Source organism: Balaenoptera borealis (assembly GCF_965194805.1).
Source record: "Balaenoptera borealis genome assembly, chromosome: 18".
Classification (NCBI taxonomy): Eukaryota; Metazoa; Chordata; class Mammalia; order Artiodactyla; family Balaenopteridae; genus Balaenoptera; species Balaenoptera borealis.
The window spans coordinates 16569421-16582591 of NC_138877.1; the positions used below are offsets into that span (position 1 = coordinate 16569421).

At 41.4% G+C, this 13171-nt stretch overlaps 2 protein-coding genes across 5 annotated transcripts in view; one reads left to right on the forward strand and one right to left on the reverse strand.

Annotated features, from left to right (window-relative positions):
* SLC25A15 (solute carrier family 25 member 15) overlaps positions 1-13171 on the forward strand; it is a 69955-nt gene that overhangs the window by 27632 nt on the left and 29152 nt on the right. The window contains exons 7-8 of one of the 4 annotated variants that reach the window (XR_014236951.1): positions 6956-7083; positions 7169-9517. Coding sequence is in view for 2 of the 4 variants with exons in the window: in XM_082365668.1 (XP_082221794.1) it covers positions 1457-1581 (125 nt within the window). In the remaining 2 variants the exon portion in view is untranslated. Of the gene's footprint in view, positions 1-1456; positions 4052-6955; positions 9518-13171 lie in introns of those variants that run through there. The other 3 variants (XR_014236950.1, XM_082365669.1, XM_082365668.1) reach the window with 3 other exon arrangements.
* The window catches only part of TPTE2 (transmembrane phosphoinositide 3-phosphatase and tensin homolog 2), a 91736-nt gene continuing 82758 nt past the window's right edge, over positions 4194-13171 (reverse strand). Inside the window, exons 25-27 of the mRNA XM_082365456.1 lie at positions 10781-10876; positions 9524-9594; positions 4194-5819 (exon numbers count right to left, since the gene is read on the reverse strand). Coding sequence (XP_082221582.1) covers positions 5711-5819; positions 9524-9594; positions 10781-10876 — 276 coding nt within the window. The 3' untranslated portion in view covers positions 4194-5710. The remainder of the gene's footprint in view (positions 5820-9523; positions 9595-10780; positions 10877-13171) is intronic.

A 13171-nucleotide genomic window follows, 5' to 3' on the forward strand; every position in this document is an offset into this window, starting at 1 on the left:
CTGTGTTGAGTCTTTGTTGCTGCGCGTGGGCTTTCTCTAGTTGCAGTGAGCGGGGGCTACTCTTCGTTGCAGTGCACGGGCTTCTCATGGCGGTGGCTTCTCTTGTTGCGGAGCACAGGCTCTAGGCACATGGGTTTCAGTAGTTGTGGCTCGCGGGCTCAGTAGTTGTGGCTTGGGGGCTCTAGAGTGCAGGCTCAGTAGTTGTGGCGCACGGGCTTAGTTGCTCCGTGGCATGTGGGATCTTCCTGGACCAGGGATCGAACCCGGGTCCCCTGCATTGGCAGGCAAATTCTTAACCACTGCACCACCAGGGAAGTCCCCTCAAGAGTGTTTAAAGCTCTGATTCCTAACCTTTGGGCCAGGATTTTGTTTCTAAATAGCCTGGTGGGAATTTTTAAAGTATGTGTTTTGTCTACGAGGACAAATGTTTCAGAGTTAGCACCACTTTTTTTTTTTGGCTGCACTCTGCGGCGTGTGAAACTTCCCCAACCAGGGATCCAACCCATTCCCCCTGCAGTGGAAGTGTGGAGTCTTAACCACTGGACCACTGGGGAAGTCCTGCACCACTTGTTTTAAACAATATCATCAGGAGATGAGCTCTAACAGCATATCACTAAGGCATTTAAAAGAATGTACATCCTTAATGATAAGACTTCTGCAATGAGAAAGGCACTAAGCAATTTCTGAAGGTGATTTGCTATCAGTTTTTAGTTATACAGGCGGATAAAGACTTTTAAAGTAGTGTTTGTATAAAGCCAATTTTATGCCACTAGTGAGTAAAGGCTTGTCCTTCCAGCATCCACTATACGTCTTAAAACTTGGATGTGCACTTTTCTGTCTTGATTTTGAGAGCAAGCGAGCACAGTAACAGTATGCAGAAACTGATTTAACCCCAAATAGAGCACAGACATCTTGTATATTACTAATAGTAACCCCTTTTAAATTTGCATTACACTTTATAGTTTTACAAAGTACTTACACCTCCCTTATCTGCCTGGATCTTCAGAACGGCCTTGGGCAGTGCTAATACCAGAAACAGGTCTTCGATGTCAATGTCAGTGCTCTGTCTTCTGGCCCAGTGCCTCGTGGTCCTCACCCGCCAGGTGAAGCTGCAGCGTTGCTGCTGTCTGTGGCCCTGTGGTTGCCTTCTGTCTGCCCATGTGAGGCCCCCTGCTCTGCCTGATCCATTTACCAGGAGTTAACAGGCACGGGATTGGTGACTGTTCCCTGAGCCTCGCCAGCTTTGCTGGGAGACCTGCCCTTGCCCTTGTTTCTACTAGTCTGTCTAGTTCCAGTGGTCCAGGGAAACCTGTCCCATCACTGCTGGCTTTTAGCGCTATTGTCTGGATTTGTAATTGTCTGGATTTGTAACTGTAAAAATATCTGTGCTCTGTGGCTTCATGGGATATTTCCAAGGAGGGGGAGCTCAGTCTTTGGTCACCCTTTTGTTTTCTAGGAATAACGGCCTTATATTCTGGACTGAAACCTACCATGATTCGCGCGTTCCCCGCCAACGGGGCACTCTTTCTGGCCTATGAGTACAGCCGGAGGTCGATGATGAGCCAGTTGGAAGCGCACTGAAGCGCTCTGGCGAGCCTTGACCCGAGCGAAGGTGTTTGAGGACTGCGGTTCTCAGGGTTTCAAAGACTACAAGACCAATGTGGAATTGTTTGATTTTGTGGGAATTTTTTTTGGTCTTCCATTTTTCTACCTTATACCTTAAACTTTATAGAAGAGCTTCTCTTTTATACTATATAATTTCTGCCCATAATTGTATTGAAATGGAAAAGTTGCTGCTCTTGTCCTTGGTGGGACATACAGGGTGGGCTGCTGGCTCTAGGTACCTAATCTGAAAGGCTAAGTAGAGCTATATCAAGGGCTTTTGCATAAACCTGTATGTGTACATGCAGCTTAGATGGTTCTGTGTCGTGAGTGAAGCACAGTTTAGTTCCATGTTTCATCTCAGATCTCACTAGAAAAAACCAGAGGTAACCATGTTTCATGAGGATGGTTATAAATGCTTAATCCATTCTAGATGTGGGTCTCTTTTAAAATCTGCTTAGCACATACACTATAATAAGTGGTTAAAGTTTTTAAAAAGTTTTCCTGTGGTGCTTGAAAACTAAGACGTCCATCTCGATTCTAAAGAGGAGAATATACCTGCATACTGGTGTGGCTTCCGTGTTCTTGATTTAAGTTTCAGAGTAAGCATCCTGGATTTTCCCAAGAGGCTCCTCTGTGGAAACAGTGCCATCCATCTTCTTCCAGGCGGGATCACATTCCACGCTCGGACATATTGTTGGGTGTGACCTAGAGCCTTTGGGAAGGAAGCAGCACGGCCCTCGCCTGTGCCAGCCCCTCCTCCTCTCCCGAGGAGCTCCTCTCTGCTGGGCTTGAGCTCAAGGAAGGGGCTGAGGGGAGGGGCCTGGGGTGCTTTGTGAAGACTGTGGCTGACAGCTGCCCTCAGCCTCTGCCTCTGTGTCCTGGCCTGGGCGGGATTCCAGAGAAGTCTGTCGGACCATCTATGGGCTGCTGATCGACTTTGGACCACACCCTCCTTGCCTCTACTCCCTGGAAGGGCTTCCGATTGGCAGAGTGCCAAAGCCAAGAGCGGCCCTGGCTCCCCGTCTGGGGCCAGAGTGGTGGTGCTTGTGGGCAAAGCGGTCTCCTTTCAGAGGGAACCAGAGTGTCGTGCTTGCGTGCCCCGTGAGTGGTGTCAGGGCTGACCCAGGCTGAAGTTTGTCTCGGGATCCCTCACTCCTTGCCATGCTGGAGCCTTTAACATGGGGTACTGGCTGTCGTGAATTTCAGTGATGTGGTCTCTGGGGTGAGACTTAATGAATCAATGAAGCAAAGGTAATTTTATTAAACTATGTCGTATGTATGCACTAATAACAAACCCCAGTTCATCTGATTCCCATAGACTTGGGGTGGGCAGCTGTTCTCTGGCCGTCTGGTTTACGGGAGCCCTTGTCGTCACCAGTGAAGTAAGCCTCCTCATCCTGCGCTGCTCCGAGACCACCCAGGCCTCTAATAAAGAGTTGTTAATCCGCCCCTGCGGCTGATGTGTTAATAATGATCCACACTGGTATGTCCGCCCCTGTCGGCAGGACGGAAGCGTTGTGTGAGACCTCCAGTTTCCACAAGTTTTTGTTCTCCCTGCAGCCTCGGTGGTGACTCCAGCCAGAAGCCAGAGAGGGTCGGGAAGGCCAGCTGCTGGCAAACGTTTAGCGGAGGGGGGATGCCCGGTGTTGTGCCCGATGGGCTCCAGAGCTATGCCTGGTCTTCCGTTTGCCTTTTCTTGAAAAGCAATTTTTCTCCCTTACTTTTGTCCGTACTTAAATGGTCGGTAGCTACTGAGTGGTGCTGCTTCTGAACAGGCCTGGATTGAAGCAAAAATAGCAAATGGGACTGGCTTCCCCCAGGAAGTGACCTGCTCCAGAGCCCACCAGGCCCCTGTTGTCAGTAAGTCTTCTCACATGTTGTCCTGTAAAGATTTAACTGAATATCTTCAACAGAAACTGTCTGAGGCAAGTAAGAGTGAGTGGGAGTAATGAATGGAAACTTAAGACAGAGTTGGTTTTTTTTACGTTTTTACGTTTCATTCTATTTGCTTAATTCATGGTTCAGTATGTGGGTACAATTTGTACCATTTCAGATCTGTACTCCAGACAAAAATAGAGTAACTTGAAATACTGTGTTTAAAGAAATTCTCGTGTTCTCTCATTAAATTATTTGCCTAATAGTTGACTATATGATTTAAGTACTTTACGTGCTAAGAACCAACTGTCAGGAATGTTTGAGTTATGTATGGTGATATTTCAAGGTGATGGTTTTATTGCAACAAGCATTGTTTTTTTTGTCAGCAAGATTCCTGATGTAAAATAACAACTACTGATATAAATACATATTCTATATACACTGCAGTTATGAAACATGGCCCACTAACATGGCCCACTAGAATTATTCTCCCTCCACCAGGCTGTGTATGTGATGTGACTGATTTGGCAGGATGCCATTCTATTTTTTAAAATAAACTTCTTGCTATCAAGTTTTGGATAGTTCTGTTCCAGGTCAGTAAATTCTATTCAAGAAAACCAATATCGTTCTGATATATTATGATCTAAGTTTCTCAAGTTGTTTAACAAATTATTTGCACTGGGTTCTAGGAAAGCAGCCCTGCTGGAGGCCCTGAACAAGTTCTCTTTATGAGCAAAAGCAGAATAGTGTGACAGCTCATAATTGCCAGAAATTTTCATCCATTTTGGAGGGCTAGGGAAGAGAAACCCCCAACTGTAATTTCCTTTATTTCAAAAAGCAAGATTCTGAAAAACTGGGGTTTCCCAACTTTTGCCAGTGTTAAAGGTAGATCTTTCTTATTCCTCACTTTTTCTTCCCATTCACCTAGGCCTGCCCGCCCGCTGATCTGCCCTCCACGGATTATAGCTGCAGGAATTTTAACGGAAATAACCTGGGCTGCCACAGTACGTTTCTGTAACCCAAATTACAGGGAATAATGTAGTCATAACATGGAAGGAGTTTGAAAGGCTGTGTCTCCAAGAGCTCTTCCTCTAAGGGGAGTCAGATTAAGGCGAGTAGAATAACCTTTGCAGCTGCGCTTTTGGGGGGCTATTTTGAGGGGGTGAGAAGCATCTGCGTGGCCTTCCACACCACCACGCTGGCGGCTCGGGGCTCTCTTCCCGTCCCTGCTAGGCCGGCACCCACCAACCCTTCTCTCTAAACTGTTGCTCTAGTTTCCCTTAAAAAGTACTGACTGTGGCAACCTCCAGACCTCCTGGGGCTGCCAACCCAAGTGGCCAGTGGTTAGTGCACTGTTACAACACTGCTTAGTTGGAATGGTCTGTCCCAACCCCCCAAACCCTATTTTTTTATCGTGTGCTTTTTGCAAAGTGCAAGGTTTTTCAGGAACGAGTAGTCTGTGTTTTAGCAGAGGCGCTGGTTATCATTTGCTACTTTTCATTTCCTGATCAATTCAGCTTGGGTTAGATTGTTGAGAGCCTTGCCAATAAAAGGAAAATCATTCAAATAGTAAAGCCAACATAGAACTGTTTTCAAAGACAGTTATGGCCTTAAGATAGTGGCAAAGAGAAAATGATTCCCTGTGGACACAGGACTAACCAGTGTCTATAATGAAAACTTGACCTTACTTCAGAGTTCCCCAAGCTTAGGTGAAGCTGGTTGTGAGCAGGGGTGATGGGTTTTAAAACGATCTTTGCTGCCATTCTGATGCTTGTTAATAGTTTGTAAATCAAGTAGAAGAAGGAATTAGAAATTACTTTTCTAACAAATCTGAAATTACAAATGTAAAACAAAGCAGGGAATGAATACTTGTCCAAAAATACATAAGTAAATAAAATAAACCCACAGTGTTGGGGGACAATCACAATTTTTAAATGTTATTTTGATAGGAAAGTTTTATTTCTGAGTTCTTAAGTGATAACTAATGTTCCCGTGTACTGTTTCAAATTGATCTCAATACAAATGAAAACTGACATATATTCTTTCAAAAAAAAAACTATTGCCATTGGCATTCTCCCTTGTATATATTTAATACAGTTCTCAAGAACATATGTGTATATATGTAAATATATCAGCAAGGAAATAGGTTTAAAAGATATAAATAGGTAGCAAGGATTGGGAAGAACATGATTCTAGCCTAGAAGGGGAGCTACACTTAATCAGATACCAGCTACAACTTAACGTCATCAAAATATACCTCGACTGCAAACTCTGGACGGTAAATTTTCCATGCTTTTGGTTTGTGGGGATTATCCAATTCACTTCTTGAAAGATAAAGCCTAGAATAGAAAAAAAAAAAAAAAGATTACATTTTATTGTAGGGCTAACAGAAAAGCCATGCTGTAGGACACCCTTGTTAGAGCTTTTAAAAAAAAAAAGCCTTGCTGGCCACCATCAGTCTTGACCCCTCCTCTGCATCTAATTAGCTTTCAAAGACCAGCTCTCCCACTTTCTCTCTTAAGACAAAAATATCATGACCTTCAGTAACAACGTGTCACTGATCCTTTTAATATTGCCTTTTATGGAATTAACATCTGCATTTAATAAAATAAATTTCTATATGTGATAAATCAGACTAGATGTGTATTAAAACCCAGTAATAACAAGTGTCTTTTAAATGATGAAGTTGGCATTTTGGGTAAATTAAGTCTCATAATAAAAACAGCTTTACCAAGGAGTATAGAAATTCACACATTAAATCTTCAGAAACTATAAAAGTGAGGAGAAAAGTGATCTAGCTTGTTGCTTCTCTAATATGAACATGGTGTTTTAAAGGAAAAAACTGTGCCCTTTAGCAAGAACCACTTTTGAGAAGTAGTACCAAATGAAGTTCCACCTAGATGTCTATTTGAGGGACTTTGCTCATGTTATAAGTCGAAGTTTTCTGTCTGTATACATCCAGGGGAAAAAACTGGTAAAAATGTTCCATCAAATCCAAAGTTCACTCTATCAATATCCACTAAATGTGTGTGCACTGTAGGTGTTTAGGCCAGGTTTTTATTTACTATCACCTTAGTGGACTTGAGGTGGGATTAGATGCAGTCTACATTTGAAGAAAAGGCTAGGATTGTATGTCATGGGAACTGTCAATTCATGCCACATACAATCATAACCACTTCTTCAAAACTCTTCTGTATGATTTTTTGAATATTACCTTTCCTTTTGTATTGAATGGTATGGTGATACCAATCTCAAATTTTCAGCACCACAGAATAGAAGACGTGGAGAACTTCTAGATTTAGGAATGAGTTTCAGATATGATAGAGGTTCTTTGGAATACTCTTCAAATCAATTACTTTTTAAAAATAGATTATCCAATTTAGTTATAAGAAAACCAGTTTTAAATGGGAGACTTAATGATTTTTTAAAAGCTGTCTTTACTGATACTTACTGTGTCTTGTAACTTCTGCCCTAGATGTAAGTGTGTCAACTAGCTTTTAAACTAGCTGGAGCCTCCCTGGATGACACCTTCCTGTGGCATAGAATTTGGTGTTGGTCAGTCATCAGTAAATCAACACATACTGAGGACCTGCCATATTCAAGGTACTGAACAAACTGATATTAAACTTTCATGGGAGGGATCTGTTGCCACACTCAAGATCTGCTTATAGTATGTTTTATAACGCAGTCCTATGGCATGGACCTTGAGGATAATGCAACAGTGGGTCTCAAGAATAGCCATATTTTTACAATCAGAGAAGAAAAGGAATCCAAATTGGAAAAGAAGTAAAACTGTCACTATTTGCAGATGACATGATACTATACACTGAGAATCCTAAAGATGCTACCAGAAAACTACTAGAGCTAATCAATGAATTCGGTAAAGTAGCAGGATACAAAATTAATGCACAGCAATGTCTTGATTCCTATACACTAATGATGAAAAATCTGAAAGAGAAATTAAGAAAACACTCCCATTCACCACTGCAACAAAAAGAATAAAATACCCAGGGATAAGCCTACCTAAGGAGACAAAAGACCTGTATGCAGAAAAATATAAGACACTGATGAAAGAAATTAAAGAGGATACAAACAGATGGAGAGATATACCATGTTTTTGGAATGGAAGAATCAACATTGTGAAAATGAGTATACTACCCAAAGCAATCTACAGATTCAATGCAATTATCAAACTACCAATGGCATTTTTCACAAAACTAGAACAAAAAATTTCACAATTTGTATGGAAACACAAAAGACTCCGAATAGCCAAAGCAATCTTGAGAAATAAAAACGGAGCTGGAGGAATCAGGCTCCCTGACTTCAGACTATACTACAAAGCTACAGTAATCAATACAGTATCGTACTGGCACAAAAACAGAAATATAGATCAATGGAACAGGATAGAAAGCTCAGAGATAAACCCACGCACATATGGTCACCTTACCTTTGATAAAGGAGGCAAGAATATACAATGGAGAAAAGACAGCCTCTTCAATAAGTGGTGGTGGGAAAACTGGACAGCTACGTGTAAAAGAATGCAATTAGAACACTTCCTAACACCATAAACAAAAATAAACTCAAAATTGATTAAAGACCTAAATATAAGGCCAGACACTATAAAACTCTTAGAGGAAAACACATACATCACAGCAAGATCCTTTTTGACCCACCTCCTAGAGTAAGGGAAATAAAAACAAAAATAAACAAATGGAACCTAATGAAACTTTAAAGCTTTTGCACAGCAAAGGAAACCATAAACAAGATGAAAAGACAACCCTCAGAATGGGAGAAAATATTTGCAAACAAAGCAGCTGGCAAACGATTAATCTCCAAAATATACAAGCTCAATATGAAAAATGAAGCTCAATATCAAAAAAAAACCCAATCCAAAAATGCGCAGAAGACCTAAAAAGAGATTTCTCCAAAGAAGATATACAGATTGCCAACAAACACATGAAAGAATGCTTAGCATCACTAATCATTAGAGAAATGCAAATCAAAACTACAGTGAGGTATCACCTCACACCAGTCAGAATGGCCATCATCAAAAAATCTACAAACAATAAATGCTGGAGAGGGTGTGGTGAAAAGGGAACCCTCTTGCACTGTTGGTGGGAATGTAAATTGATACAGCCACTATGGAGAACAGTATGGAGGTTCCTTAAAAAACTAAAAATAGAACTACTGTATGGCCCAGCAATCCCACTACTGGGCATATACCCTGAGAAAACCATAATTCAAAAAGAGTCATGTACCACAATGTTCATTGCAGCACTATTTACAATAGCCAGGACATGGAACCGACCTAAGTGTCCATCAACAGATGAATGGATAAAGAAGATGTGGCACATATATACAATGGAATATTACTCAGCCATAAAAAGAAATGAAATTGAGTTATTTGTAGTGAGGTGGATGGACCTAGAGTCTGTCATACAGAGTGAAGTAAGTCAGAAAGAGAAAAACAAATGCTGTATGCTAAGACATATATTTGGAATCTAAGAAGAAGAAAAAAAGGTCATGAAGAACCTAGGGACAGGGCAGGAATAAAGACACAGACAGAGAGAATGGACTTGAGGACATGGGGAGGGGGAAGGGTAAGCTGGGAAGAAGTGAGAGAGTGGCGTGGACTTGTATATACTACCAGATGTAAAATAGCTAGCTAGTGGGAAGCAGCCACATAGCACAGGGAGATCAGCTCTGTGCTTTGTGCCCACCTAGAGGGGTGGGATAGGGAGGGTGGGAGGGAGACACAAGAGGGAGGGAATATGGGGACATACGTATGCATATGGCTGATTCACTTTGTTGTACAACAGAAACACAACATTGTAAAACAATTATACTCCAATAAAGATGTTAAAAAAAAGCCATATTTTTTAAATAACCAGATCACAATAAGGAAGGCAATGAAGAAAGGTGACTCAAGGATTTTTTGGTTTCTATAAATTGGGCTTATGGCAATTAGCAAAAGACTTGTCATTACCTCTTACATAGACGTTCGAGACTAAGCTGTTTCTACTGGATTATACCATAGCCATACCTGTTATTCTGTATAAAAGATGTATGGAACCAAAAGAAAAATGGACAGTCATCATAGTATTTAGGAAGGTCCTAAAAAGACATGGTTAAAAAAAAACAATTAGTTCTTAGTATCCATTTTACTGTGAAAAATAATCTTTCCAAAGGGATTAAAATTCCTTCCTTTATTAATCTGTACGTTCATCAAATAACTGTAGCTATTGAATATGCAGGACTTACCGTCAACATTATACTCAAGACACCAAGACAGAGACTTTGAGAGATTGCTGTTCCTTTCTCTCGCCATTTCTAACAAAATTTTCAAGGATATGTATTTTCTCTATGATAGATATTTATAAATTTAGACACTGGTCTTTTAATCTGGTTTGGACAGTGCTAAACAGAATCTACTAAGGACCTATGTCTATTTCTGCCCCAATATATCATCCGTTCCTACAAGGAGCAGCTACATTGGATAATTAACCACGATTGATGATGATAGAAATATCTAAGATTCCTGAAAGTGCTTTCATCTCATGACCCTTGACAATCACAAAGGCCAGATATCACCAACATGCCCTTGGCTAGTGTCCCTACCCCAGTGCTTCTGCTTAGAGACCACTGATTTAGAGAATGCAGGCGGGCACAGGAAATAAGCTTTAAATTGAGCAAACACAGTTACGTGTTGGCAGTTCTGGTTGATGATTTAATAGGAAAAAAACTACTGGGGCTTAGAAATTTGCTATATAAAGAATAATCAGACATACATTTGATAACTGGTCAGCATAAATTATACTGTAATGACAATGGCAGATATTTTTTATAAATATTGGATTAAATATACTATTTTAAATGAATTATACATCCATTGAGAGGAAAGCAAAATCTCCCTCACTTTAACATATTTTATAAGTTATGGGGAGCAATGTGTTTTAAAGATACAAACCAAAAATATGATCGCTGCTATGTAGTTTATACCTTGGGTTTTTTTTTTTTAACATCTGGGTTTTTGTATTTTTTTCTTATTTGAAAATTAATACATGCAAATTGTATACAATTTAGAAAACAAATGAGCAAAAATACATTTAATTACATGTTTTCTTTTTTTAAAAAAAATTCGATATAGAAATCTGACTTGTTTTGTCTCCCCATCCCTGACTAGGGGTTGACATCTCTTGTCATCTCCCTTGTAGGGAATTGTAGCAAAGGAAATCCCAAACCAGAATCATTCAGAAGACTAGACAAGATTAGCAGCATAGATTGTTTCTTGATTACTCACCGAAGAAGAGAGAAATTTCACTTTCACCTCATCATACAGAGGTGGACAGTTGGATAGATTAATTATTACTCTGTCTGTTTCAGCATCATGAACTATCTGTGGATGAACACATGGTATTCAGAATTATAAACCTAACTGATAATGAGACAACAGTGAAGTTCATGTTCACTTATTGAGGCTTCTTATATTTAATCAAGTACTCTTGGTCTTATAGCTCAATGACTACATGTATAAATGTTAATATTTATTTCTATAAAGTTGCAATACTGTTGTTAACATTTTTAACAGGCCATCGTGGTTAAGGGTTATGGTGGAACACTTGAAAAGCAAAGTATTCAATTTTCTATTAGACTTTAACCAAGTAAACATTAGTGATGAATGTGTGTCACCTAATTTTCATATGTTGGGAATACATAAGCTCAATTTTAAAGCTAGTATGCATATTTAAAAAGCAATGCCTAGTGGCTCACATTTTATCAAAAATGTGTTTGCTGATGGGATCATAGGACTTGTTTGTAGCAGACTGCTGGATGGAGTGGCCAAAGGTAGGCCAAGTTTCTGCAATGAACGACTTTGAAGCTATACTGATTATTTGTTACAGTTACACCCTTGTATGATAATGACACCCACAGTGAGAAAGGTCTATGCTAGGCCCTGTGAAAAATACAAAAGAAAGTGAAGACTCCATTGATGCTTCAGGGAGTAAAACACATCAGCAACAATAGCAGAATAGCATAGAACTACGTGTTAAGCTGTATGATGAAGACTAAGGGTGCCGTTCTGTGCTTCAGGGAGGCTAACAGGAGGCGTAGAATGAGAAAGTGTCACCGAGGAGGTAGAAACTGAGATGGGCATGGAAAGATTTGTATAAATGAAGAGGAGCACTGAGGTGGGATCAAGATGGTGGAGTAGGAAGATGCTCCCACGGACACTCCACAACTACAACTACACGTGCAACAACTCTGAGAATGACCTGAAGACTAGCAGAACAGCTCTCCTACAACTAAGGATATAAAGAAAAAAACACATTGAGACAGGTAGGAGGGCAGAGATGTGGTCTCATCAGGACCCATACCCCCAACACGGCTACCCACAAGTGGGAGGGGACCTCACAAACATGGAGGTTCTCCCTAAGGAGAGAGGGGTTCGAGCCCCACATCAGGCACCCCAGCCCTGGGGACCTGCACCAGGAAGATGAGCCCCCATAACAACATCTGGTTTTGAAAACCAGCAGGGCTTGTATCCAGGAGAGCAGGAGAGCTGTAGGAAACCAAGACTCTGCTCTTAAAGGGCACATGCACAAATTCACTCACTTTGAGTCCCAGGACAGAGGCAGCACTTTGCAAAGTGCCCAGGCTATATGTGAAGTACATTCATTAACTAACTTTAGGGTGAGTGCCAAAGGGGGGAAGAAACTGCCTCTGGGGAACAAAGTGCTGGCAGGCATCATTTAAAAAAAATTCTCCCTCTACCTAGGCTGGCCCAGTGCTGGCAGGTGCCATTTCAAAACATTTGCTATCTACCTTGCTAACACTGCTCACCCCGACCCCAGCATTCCCCTGCAGACCTGCTGTGCCCAAAGCAGCTCCTCCCAGCTGGCAGCCACCCTGCCATGTCCAGTGGGGGTCCTTAGCTGGTTATAGTCTCCCTCCTCCCAGGGTGGGAGCCCAAAGAAGCTCCCACCCTGGCGGCCAACCCCACTCACAATTGTACCTACAACTGTTGTGGTTGGGCCCCACAGCCAGCCACACTGGGGCCAGCCTTGCCCACCAGTGAATGCGCAGCAGCTGTGGCCAGGCCACACAGGCAGCTGGCTTGGGGGCCAGCCCCTTCCACTAGCGTGACTGCAGCAACTGTGGCACCGTACAACAGGAGGGGCACATGCAGCCCACAAAGAAAACATCCCTGGCTCTGGTGACTAGCAGAGATTGCTCTCCTGGGCCCTACGGGAAACCTTCTACATAAGGCCACTTCTTCAAAACCAGAAGATATAGCTAATCTACCTAATACACAGAAACAAATGAGGAGACACGAATATGCTCCAAATGAAAGAACAAGACAAAACTTCAGGAAAAGAACCAACGAAATAGACATAAGTAATCAACCTGGTAAAGTGTTCAAAGTAATACCCATAAAGATACTCACCAGACTTGGAAGAAGAATGAACACAGTGAGAACTTCAACAAAGAGATATAAAAAAGAACCAATCAGAGCTGAAGAATACAATAACTGAAAGGAACAATACAGTAGATGGAATCAAGAGCATATTAGGTGCAAAAGAATGGAAAAACAACTAGTTATGTACAAGGGAATCCCCATAAGACTGTCAGCTGATTTTTCAGCAGAAACTTTACAGGCCATAAGTGAGTGGCACAATGTATTCAAAGTACT